This window comes from Ochotona curzoniae, unplaced genomic scaffold (assembly GCF_017591425.1).
Source record: "Ochotona curzoniae isolate NIBS_2020 unplaced genomic scaffold, NIBS_Ocur_1.0 contig_4148, whole genome shotgun sequence".
In the NCBI taxonomy this organism is placed as follows: Eukaryota; Metazoa; Chordata; class Mammalia; order Lagomorpha; family Ochotonidae; genus Ochotona; species Ochotona curzoniae.
This window is the reverse complement of record NW_024466146.1, coordinates 6,265,601-6,277,803: the sequence shown is the minus strand read 5'-3', so window position 1 is coordinate 6,277,803 and position 12,203 is coordinate 6,265,601. Positions and strand designations below refer to the sequence as shown.

Below are 12,203 nucleotides of genomic sequence, written 5' to 3'. Positions count from 1 at the left end.
TTTTGTTCATCAGCATCCCATTATTACATAATCTAGAATACATACAAAGAAAAATATTTAAAATTTAAAATGCTTAAATTCAAATATTAAATAATTTTAATAGAAACATAAGTGTTATTCAATATTTACATTCACTAGAAACAGCTATTTTCGTAAGACACATCGGTGTGAATGAGTCTCGTGAGCATTTGGCTCAGTAGTTAAGGTACCACTTGGGATGCCTCATCCATATCTGGGTAGCAAGATTTCAGCCCTGGCTCTGCTTCCAATTTCAACTTCCTGCTAATGTGCATCATGAGAAGCAGCAGGTGATAGCTCAGATAGTTGGGTCCCTGCCTCTATTTGGGATACCCAGATGGAACTCTGGGCTTCCAGCTTTAGCCTGGCCTAGCCCTGGCTGTTGCAGACACCTGAGAGAGTGAACTCGCAGGTGTAAACGTCTTCTCTCCCTCTCTCCCATTCAAATACATAAAAGCTAATTGATGATATTTTTAACCTGATACATAGCATTAAAATAAGGAAACAGGTCTACGGCCATATCACCCTGAACGTGCCCGATCTCGACTGATCTCAGAATAGGGAAACAAATAAATTAACATTTAAAAAAAATCTGACTCATACTTCTTGGCAGGGAACTAAGGTTTGGATGTGTTGCCCCCTCCCCCAAAGGTTCATGTAACAGAAGTTCAGTCCCCAGCATGTTCGTATTGGCAGGTAGTGGAATCCTTGAAGAGACAGGGCTTAATGAATTGTGAGTGTAACATTAATGGAATCTCATGGGAGTAGGCTAGGTCTTGAGGAAAATGCGTTGTTGTAAAGCTGGTTGACCTTGTCAGCTCAGTCTCACAGCACTTCCCTTGTCATGTAATCTCTCATGTACACGCTTCCACCATGTGAAGTTACCTGCCACCACAACCTCACAAAACATCCATGTTCCCAGACCTCCAGAAATTGAAGCCAAACAAACCTATTTTTCTTGCTACTCAGCTTCAAGAATTTGATCATAGCAACACAAAATGTTCTCAAACGGAGACTTTCACACATATAACTGTTCTAACAGATGTTCAAAAAAATGTTTGCCAGATTGAGACCATGTTATAACAGGAATAATAATAAAACTGGAAGTTAATGCCTTCTTCTGATTACTTTCAAAAACACAAGATATGAAAACAATCTATTTGAGAATCTGAAAAGAGAGATGTGACTATGCAATATTACCTAGAGGTACTTTTACATGATAATATAAACATACTGGTACCCCATCTAACAGCTGAAAATTGAGGGTACTCGCTTATATAGAAGCAAATTATCACATTAGATAAGGACAAAGAAATAAAGCTGACACCTTTTAGGAGTATAACATAAACACAGGGGAAAATTTTTGGTTGAAAGAAAAAACTCAAATTAATAAAATGTTTGAAAAGTGTCGTTGACTAAGGAGACCATCCCATCAGTATCTGTATTCATTCTTTTATGCATCTGTTTTGTGATAAAAATTATAATACAGTCATTTCAAACATTTGTTTCTAATAAAGGCAAAACATCTATTCCTCTTCATTTTGCAATTTCCTTTTCTTCCAGTTTACAGTTAAGAGGCATGAAAATCAGGGTAAATAATGCAATGGCAGACAATACTCCAACGCAAGTAGTGTTTTTCTGAGCTTTTATCTAGCTGAAGAGACCTCAAAATTACAAGAGTGTGGTCCCCAGAGTAACAACGGAATTCAAGCAAGGTCTTTCCTCAGCTGAAACCAATAAATCGCATCACTAGAAGAAATATGAAACCAGTCCTTTACGAGTTACTCTTTCAAGGATTCTGCTATATCCAACTATAATGTTTCTGATTATTTTGAAAATGAGTTTGTAAAATCAAATACAAAAGACAATATTTTTAAAATAGAGTTCCAGTACAGAAATAAGAGAAAAACTACTTACTAATCAAACAGATTTCACTATGGCTTTTCTGAAACTGTTTAGGAGCAGAGAAATAGTCCTAAAGAATCTTTTCTGCAACTTTTAAAGAAAAAATATTATTTTAAAAAACAAAATCAAGCCTCTAGTCTTACAATGCTAAATTAAAATAACTCTCTTTGCACCCTTCCTATATATAGGAAGCAGCTCATCAGAAAAAAAAAAAGACCTAATTTCAGCAATATTATTCTCATTATATATGCCCCAGACTAGAATATCTTTTTTTTTCAAATCATGAAGTGGCAGTGATAGTCAGCAGGCAGACTAGCTTTAAAACTGGAACTCCATAAGTCCTGGGTCATTGCTGTTTAAGGCTGGCTAACCAAGCATGAAAATGCACACAAAATGCTTTCACAGTGAGTACCCGCGGAAATCCCACTTGCTCTCATTTATGCTTTAAACTATTCAATAAAATGGAAATTTCAAGATAATTTATATCAATTGTAGTTCACTCTTGTGCCAAAAATTTTTGAGTCAAATAAGTGAGTTTTTAAGCAAAGTAAGAAATTCATGAAGCATGGAAGCTCATTAGAATCCTGGCTGCTTATTACTCACCTTTTCACAAAAAGATGTGGAAACTAATTTGAGTTTGAGTAAACTTTTTGCTTTAAGAAGGGATTGACTGAGTGATACACACCCAGTAAAGAGTTAGAGGACTGTATGAGTTAGCTATCAGTACGACCAGTAAGTAAAGAGAAGAAAAGGCTGATTACCAATGTGATAAGCAATGTAGAAACCAAAATAAATAAATAAAATATATTTCAGATACTTATATTAACTCCTGAACTTTTTAGAAGACTTAAAAGAAAAGGTTTTAAAAATGTATTTATTTTATTATTGCATGACAGACTTCCATTCCCTCTCCCCGACCTGTCAACCCTCACTGATTTCCCCCATATCATTACAATAGTTCAGTCCTTCACAGTCAGCTGAAAGTCCATCATTCCGCTATCCCGGCATTGTAGGCATGGACAGAGTTCAGCATTCTATTATCAAGATACATTCAACAGTTTTATTGGGAGTCCAGCTTTGATCTGGAAGAAGAGATGCGCATTGCATTGTATCTTCACATCTGTATGTGATAGTCTCCACTACACAGTCACTGTACATGCCCTTAAATGAAAAGCCAAAAAGCAAAATCAACAGCAGAGAGAAAACTAGAAAAATGTACAATGCCATGAAAATTAAATAACATGCTAATGAATGAGCAATGTGCAGCTGAAGAAATAAAAACAAAATCAAAGACCTTCCTGAAGCAAACAATACTATTGTGTGACCTATGCGCAAGTGAGAAGAAAAATAAAATCTTTTATTTGAATGAAAATAAAAACAAAAGACTCAAACCCCCTGGGATGTAGCAAAAAACAATATTGAAAGGGTTATTGATCCTGTATTTTGCATAAAGGTTGCTCTGTATCAGAGAAAGCATATGCTATTTGTCCTTTTGGGATTGACTTGTTTCACTGAACATAATGACCTCTAGGCAGAAATATTTGGTTGCAATTGATAGAATTCCATTCTTTTTAATGGCTGAGTAATATTCCACGGAATAGAAATACCACATTTTCTTTATCCGCTCCTTTTTGGATGTTCATTTGGATTGTTTCCATGTCTTTGCTAATATAGATTGTGCTGCTGTATTTATAGGATTATTGATCCCCTTCTCATATGCATATTTCATTTATTTTGGATATATTTCCAAGGATAGCTGGGTAATATGGCAGGTCAATTTTTAGTCTCTTAGCACTCTACACTTATTTATTGGAAAGAGAGAACGAAAGAGAAAACACTCTATAGTTTGCTCCCAAAATGCCTTTCTTGAAACAGCCAGGAATGAGTCTAGCTGTAGCCAAGAAATAGGTCCCCCCTTAGGTGGCAGGGACCCAATTACTTGGTCATTGCTTGTATTTCCTAGGATATGAATTAACGAAAAGCAGAAGTCAGAAGCTGGAAGCAGGTATCAAGTCCAGGTTCTCAGGCCTAGCGTCACCCACATAAATTACACCACATGCCACATGAACACTTCACATGAGAAACCTGGCTGGTTCACTTTGATCCAGCCCTCTGACAAAATGGCTGGGAAAGCAGAAAAGACAGACTTGGTACTTGGATAACTGACAGGCACAGGGGAGACCCAGATGGAGTTCAAGGCTCTTGATTTTGACCTGGCTCAGCCCTGAAAATCACAGCTGTTTGAAAAGCAAACCAGCAGATGGGAAAATTTCACTGTCTCTCCATCTCTTGGTAATTCTAGGTAATTCTATCCTATATGTATGTATATATATATATGTAATTCTATCCTATATATATTTTTAAGATAAAATGTATGTATATATTTTTTAAAGATAAAATATATGTATATATATCTTATCTTAAAAACATGTACTCCGATATGATTTACAAACATCTTAATCACTACATCAAACATTGACTTTCACCTGCATAACTGAAATTTTTTCCAACAAATCTAAGAAACTTTAGGAATTGCTGCATGTGGGTACACAGAAATAATTTTCAAATGAAGACAAACTATTGAAAACTTGTGAAGGAAATTTCTAAAATGGCCTTAGAAATAATTTTTATGAATTGCTAGCCAAAGATAAGGGACAGCCCTAAAACTTGAGATGCCTTCAGAAATAACACTATGTTTTTAGCAATTAATATTTCAAAAGGAAGTGCTGCAATAAATTTTCACTTGGTATTCTTAAGGGTTAATAATTAGCTACTAGGAAATTAATATTTCTTCACATTTTCAAGTGTTAAAGTAAAACAGGCACTGGAAAATCCTTATTCTTGAAGGGGAAAAAACTTCAAAGTCAGTACTTTTTTTCGTATTGAGAACTTAATAGTTTAAATATGAAAATAGCAACTGAGATCTGTGAGTTAGCTTTCAGAAATCTCTTAATTTTAATCACACACAAGTTTTAATTTCCCTTAAATTTGAACAAATAAACAGCATCCTCGTCTCCTTATCAATTGAGTTCGGGTTGGATCCAATAATCACTCCTAGATGAATAAGTGATTTTTAAATGCAAGCTGAACACATTTTTATAATTATTTATAGACAACATAATTTGAATGATCGCCTTCTGAAAGAAACGCTAAATCCACATTAGTTCCTAATTTGCATTTGTTAAATATAGTTAACTTGATTATATTAATTTTTTTCTAGCATTCGCCTCATCTGTCTTAGGAATATAAATCAAAGACACATTACTATCGTGTCAAATTTCAAAAATGAAAATTTATAGAATGAACTTATGTCAAGGCAGAACACTGACTTAGGACAACAAGAGTAGCTGGGAATGTGCACAGCTAGCAATATATTTTCTATGATTTCCTCCAATAATTTAGCCAAAATGCTAACCTACACTTGAAATCATTGCTGCCAATGAGAGAACTACAAAATCATTCTGAATTATTTCACCTAGGAACAATGAAAGAGAAAGACGGTGGAATAAACATAAAATGGAGAGGTGGGTGGTTTCAAAAAAATGGTGGGAGAAATGCCAGGCTTGAAAGTAAGCCCTTAAGTTTCACAGTAATTGAAAGGAAAGGTGATAAGGTGCCTTACCCCATCCTATTAAGATGAAGCCCCACAGGTATCTGCTGTCTGAAAAGAATGCCACGAAGATGAGACTGTGCAGGTAGAGACCTTCCACCAGGATCCAATAGTAGTTTGTAGCCAAGAAGTAAATAAACATTACAACAGCAATCTTGCAACCAATCTGTTTTAAATAAACAGAAGTGGATTGTATTAGAATTGTACAGGCTGCCCACATTAGACCATTACAAAAAGAGTTCTTCAGTTTATTTATAATCACTATATTATATTAAAAAAAAAAATGTCTTCTGTTTGCTGGAAGGCCAACATTCCAGGGAGAGATCAGACGTTATTTTAACATGGCTTTTTAAACACAACAGTTTCAATTTCATTCCTAAAATAAAATGTTTTCCTTCAGAAATTAAGAACAAAATCACTTTTTAACTTTTTACCTTTTTAAAAATAATACATGAGCATCAGATGAAATTTTAAAAGCATGAGAAAATAGTACTTACTTTTCTACAATGCATTTATTTATTCTGATCTTTTAAATGTAAATATTGCTTAAAATGACCAAAAAAAAAGGTAATAACAAAACCACAAACATCTAACAGGTCTTATAAATCTGTGGATTGTGGAGGAGCTTTGAGGATCTAAGCTGGCTCATCTCAGCCAGACTTACTCTCAGAGACCACTTCACCTGACACACTGGCACCTTACTTCCTTCTGCTGAAAAGGAAAACACCAAGGCCAGTCCAGAATCAGAAACAGCAGAAACTGCAAAATCACAGTGAACAGGCATAGCTATGGGCAAGGTACTGACCCATACAATCGAATCAGTAACTCATCCACTTATCCCACTTTGTGACCTAATGAACTAAATGGTTGTGTGATTCTACCTACAACCACCAAGACATTTAAGAGCAAGATAGATTACTACAGAATACTATGTTGGAACAAAATTTCGTATCCATGTCGAAGAACTCAGTTCTATGGGCCTTTACATCCCAGGTTTCTTATGTTTGTTGATGGGTTTTTCATTTTTGAAAGCAATGAGCTACGACCATTTTTACAGAACATGCATTCCATGCCATTCCAGCCATGTGCTTTCTATAGTGTCCTTTCCAAAACATTTTGGAAGACCCAAGCACTTTCAACAATTAAAATGATGCATGATTAGACATGAGAGGAGTGAATAGAGGTATAGATATGAGTATACAGATTGTCAGTCTGATTCATTTAGTTAGGAGATAAGACAACCCATAGCAAGTTAACAAACATTCAGTGGATTGCAAATTTTTACTTATTCATAACATCGTACAAATCAGCAGTGAGCAACAATGGTGAAAATACTTACATACTGTGACTTGTCCACAGATGGTGCCTCAACGGAATTTTGTAGACCGTCCTGCATCAGCAGAGACTTCAGCTCCTTGACACCTATGTGAGCGTGGACCACTTTATCCTTGACAAAGATGCTGGTGGCTCTCATCATGAATGACACAAATAAGTGCATGTGGATATAGTTCCTAGTGCAATGCAAGCGTCTGTGGGGAGAAATATTCACTAACTGGATCTGGGCAAAATTAGAAATAGGGACAGACTGTAAGCACAAAGACCTCCCCAAAAAGAAAGTATGATAAACCCAGACAAAAACAGAAGCTCATTATTAGATGTTTCCAAAAAAGAAAAACATCTGAAACTAAAAAGTAACTTTTGGAGAATTAAATTCACATATATCCTGATCTTCTGTCATGTTCATCCAGATGTTGCAGTGTTAATAGTAAATATCAGTACAGATGATACTATCTATTAAAGTGATAAATGATTCATAAGAGTCACCTTGAAAAAGGATAAGCATTATTGAAACCTGAACTCCCAATTTTTCAACATATTCTGTATGAGGAAAAGATACTCTAGAATGACATGAATTTCCTAAGAATAAACAAGTTTATTTTTAACTTAAGCTTACAACTACAAAGGAATGCTAGACACAAGATAAGCCAAAAACACACTTAAATTAGATATAATTAAATTCTTGCACAGAAATTTATAAATAAATAAAAATTATATTTTATATTAATGAAAATCACACATTATGAAAATGATTATATTTCCTTGTCAAAAGGTCTGAAACCACCATTTATTAATCATAAGAAAGCCAAACCCAAATGCCCAACTTTTCTGTTCAATAAATACAGTAATATTGCTTTTCTTCTAGAAAGGACAAAGTAGGCAAATATAAGGGAATAAGATATATTAATCCATTAATATATTTTTTACTCTTAGTTATTATAATACACTTATATTCTCTTATTTTAAAATCACTCTTATTTTTAAGAGTGATACTAGATCAAGTATATACCATGATTAATATTTTCAACTTTCTATAATATATAAAATTTTATAATATAAAAATGGCATACAAGCCAGCAAATTCACATATATACTTCACAGGGTAATCAGAACCCAGATGAAGAAAAATAATATCCACTGCCAAAATCCACCCTCACGTCTCATTCCAGTCACTGGATTACCAAAGGGAGCATCAAGAAGAAGCCCTCCCATGTCCACCTTTTATAAAAATGGAACCAACTACTATGTTTTCTTTTGTGTCTAGATTGAATTTCATAATACGGGGGACAGTCTTAGTGAGAACATGCTGAAGTAAGACATCTGGGAAATGGCTGGATCAGTATATATTATGGGCATATGTTTATATCCACCATGCCCGGACAGCTCTCATTCACCAATTCCTTACAATGAAGCCATATACAGTCAGATAGGCTATCATGTATACGTGACATTTTCTATGAATGGAGCTATCACAGGATGTAAGCAGACTTTACTGTCCTAATAAAGGAATACCTCATTTTGTGAAATAGAAAAAAGTTTCTGAAATTTTTTTATGTTTTGTTATCAAGGATAGAAATGACAAGAAAGTATATAAAATGTGTAAAGAATACGTAAATACTATGATGAGTTATGGAAACCAAGTAAGTTTTACTTATTCTATCCTGCTTAATTTTCACGTAGCTTTGTTTCAGAACCAGGTGTGATTTAATTGAACCAGCTCTCTATGAGAAGCCAGATGATATAGGTTCTATCACCAGCTCAACCACCTGTCTGACTTTGTGATCTCAGACACAGAGCCTCAAGCACCTGTGCCAAGCCAACCTCTCAGGGCTGTTTTGAGGAAACCTTCTCCACTCCTCCAAATCTGACCATGGGGCTCTTCTACACAAAAGTAAAAATGCATTAGCTGTTATCCTTATGTGGCAAAATTCAAAGGACTTGATGAGGGTTTACAAGACCTTGTGCTGCAAAATCTAATTCCTTCCTGGCATCAAATGCTGCATATGTGTGGGCCTCTCCTATGTTCCCTAAGTGGTCTGCTTCTTTACACTTGTGAATCTCTGCACATCCTCCCATGCTCTACAGTGGAACATATTACTCAATACTGGTTCAAATTTCAGTTGCTCTAGGATGCTCATCCTCTCTCCCCTCCCCTTTCTTTCCTCTCCTACTCAGGGTTAGACTATTATCTTGGTGCTCCCCAAATCTTTCATACAAACACAGTATAATGTGTACATTGCATAATGTAATCATGCAATGGTTCACCCTCTTCTCTGGCCTAGAGCATAAATTATCTTAAACTTCAATGACACGTGAAAAAAAGGTCTGTTGCATGGAAAAATTTTTTGCGTTAATATTGAATCATTACAGAAATCCTAAATTCCCAAATTTTCTTTGCTTTTTCTTATTCTAAACACAGGTTTCTATCACTCTTCACTATTCTCTTATTATGATTTTATTTATGCCTGAATGTGAATTGAAAATTCACTTCATCTAAAAGACTTTCCCTCTCATTTTTCTCCTGTCTAAATTAATATACACCATTTGCATTCCACTTTCCATGAGCTTTTTATAGTGCTTTTGCACTTAGTGCAGAGCTGTTATCGTAGAGTCTTTAAACTTTTAACCAAAACAAAACAACTGAGTTAATCAGAAAAATTGTCAGTCAATATAATCAAAATCTGTACCTGGAAAAAATATTTGGGGCAGACACAGAGGAGATCCCCTCCATCTCTGTGGGTAGAAATGGAACATGTCGCCTCCTGAAAACAGTCCGTGGGGGCACCTTACCTGAAGTAACCAATGAGGAGAACAGCCACCACCAAGGAACCCAAGGAGATAGAATAGCCAACAGTGTACACAACATAGAGGCGCTCAAAGAATTCTTCCTATAGAGAAGAGACAAGAAAATATAATACATTAAAACACTGCTTTACCAGGAAACTGGTATAAGCCAACGTTATTTGGGGAAAATCATTTCTTCTTTAACTTTTTTCTTTGTTTCTTTCAATTCTTCTTTTAATGTACCTTGTTAGTATACAACAATTTTCTTGGAAAATACTGATCATCCTAGCATTCTTTTTTTTTTTTCATTTTATGACACGGTTCCATAGGCTCTGGGATTCCCCCAACCCCTCCCCAAGCCTTCCCCCTATATTAATTTCCTCCATATTGTTACAGTAGTATAGCTCATAACCAGTCATAATTCCATCATTGTGGGCATGGACCATGTAGGGAGTCCAGCATCGTATTGTCCAGATAAATTTAACACTTTCATTGGGACACCATCCTTGGTCTGAAAGTAGAGCTGGCAAAATATCATCCCCTCCAATGAAGAGCCACAACACGAATTCAACAACAGGAAAAAACATGGAAATTTACAACATCATGAAGTTAATTGGCATGGTATTGAGATCTCTTTTAACTTTTAAAACGGCAACTTATATGCAGTAAGATTTAGAGATTTTGATTTACTAGTTTAGTGGGTTTTGACAAGCCATTTTCATTTCTGCCCCTTGCCAACAACAAAATGGTCCACCTTCTACCTCCAAGTAACCACTGCTCCAATCCCTGTCACCCAGAGTTAGCTTTATTTGTTCATGAACCATATATACTCCTTGATTGTTCTTAGCCTTCTTAGCGTTACATGGTATATGCCCTTTTCTCCACACAGTGTTTCTCTTTTCATCAATATTGTTACCTGCATTAATGGTTAATTCCTTTTTTAATTTTTTGATGTTAAAATTCTTTTAGATTCGTGGAAAATACAGTAGGAAAAGTCTCATGTATTCATCACCCAGTATCCTCCATTAGTTGTATCTTACATAATTAAACCATCAAAAGCAGGTATCTGACATCCGTGTAATGTGTATATTTATAGTCCTGTGTCATCTTATTACATATGTACAGTTTTAGAATGCCCACTGTAACCGTGTTGCAGAACAAACCCACCAGCACAAAGGCCACCCTTGTGCTGTCACTTCACAGACACACCCACCCTCCTACTCCCCACCATCTGGGCTGACAATCCTTACTTTGTTTCCTTCTTTGTCATTGTGTTCTTTCATAACATTGTATTAGTTACGCAGTATGAGACCTTTAGAGATTGCCTTGCTTACTTAGAGTAATGTACCCAAGATCCATCCAAATTGTCACACATAGCTCTGTTATGCTGATAAATAGTACTCCATGGTACATCTGCATATTACATGGTATATTTGAGCTCTTTTAAAAATACTTATTTGTTTGCAACTCAGAGTTGCAGAGAGAGGGAGAGACAAGGAGCTCACCATCTTCTGATTCATTCTCCACAAGCCTCAACAGCTAGACCAGGCTGGAGTCAGGAGCCAGGAGCTTGTTCCTAGTGTTCAGGGTGGTAGAAACTCAAGCACTTGGGTCATCTACTGCCTTTCCCATTACCAAGGAGCCAGATTAGAAAAGGAGCAGCCAGCATTCGAACGAGCACCCACTTGGATACTGGCAACGCAAGCAGCCGTTTTACTGGCTATACCACAACTCTTTGACCCCTGAAGCAGGCTTCTTGTAGATAGCATTAACTTGGGTCAAAAATAACTCACATCTATTGATTCAATCCCCAAATGCCCACAACATTCAGAGCAGGATTGTGCCAAAGCCAGGAGCTACAATCTTGATTCAGGTCTTCAAAGAAGGGATGCAGGGAGCTCAGTTACTTGAGCCACAAGCTCTGCCTCTTGGGGTCTGCACTAACAGGAAGCTGGAGTCAGAAGCAAAGTGAGATAGTAAACACAGACACTCTGACACAGGACAGCAGCATCTCACCTGCTGGCCTAAACGCCTGCTCCCAGGCCATTGACTTGTAATATCACAGTGACATATTAAAGCAATGTCCATCTTCTCACTTTTAAATTTATCATCCTATTTTTTTTTTTACTTATCTGGTTTATTTTTCCCTCTATCCTGTTTTATGAGTCATTTTTTTAGAATTCCATTTTATTGCATCTTTGTATTCTGTTCCTAATGATTGCTATGACGTTAGGGTTAGGATAATATGGAAATGGATTGATGAATTTTCACCTTTCTTCTTTTTTTCTATTAAACTTACCTCTAAACTCTAACTTCTTATTTACCCACAATTTTTCATTCAATGTATTTTCAGATTTATTGAGTCTGAAGTTCTGTCATTTGACATGTAATTTCTTATTATGAATTGCCCATACATTTCATTTTAATTTCTTTCCAATTAAGCCATTTGTAGCGAGAGTTATAATCTTTTACTTAAATGTTGAAATTCATTCACACTTGTTTTGGTGAACTTTTAGTGCGTACCTTAAAGGAATATGAACATTGCATT

At 35.8% G+C, this 12,203-nt stretch overlaps 1 protein-coding gene across 1 annotated transcript in view; it reads right to left on the bottom strand.

The window, feature by feature from the left end:
* Positions 1-12,203, bottom strand: part of PTH2R (parathyroid hormone 2 receptor) — a 61,310-nt gene that overhangs the window by 29,572 nt on the left and 19,535 nt on the right. The window contains exons 4-6 of the mRNA XM_040984394.1: positions 9,662-9,759; positions 6,873-7,062; positions 5,546-5,699 (exon numbers count right to left, since the gene is read on the bottom strand). Coding sequence (XP_040840328.1) covers positions 5,546-5,699; positions 6,873-7,062; positions 9,662-9,759 — 442 coding nt within the window. The remainder of the gene's footprint in view (positions 1-5,545; positions 5,700-6,872; positions 7,063-9,661; positions 9,760-12,203) is intronic.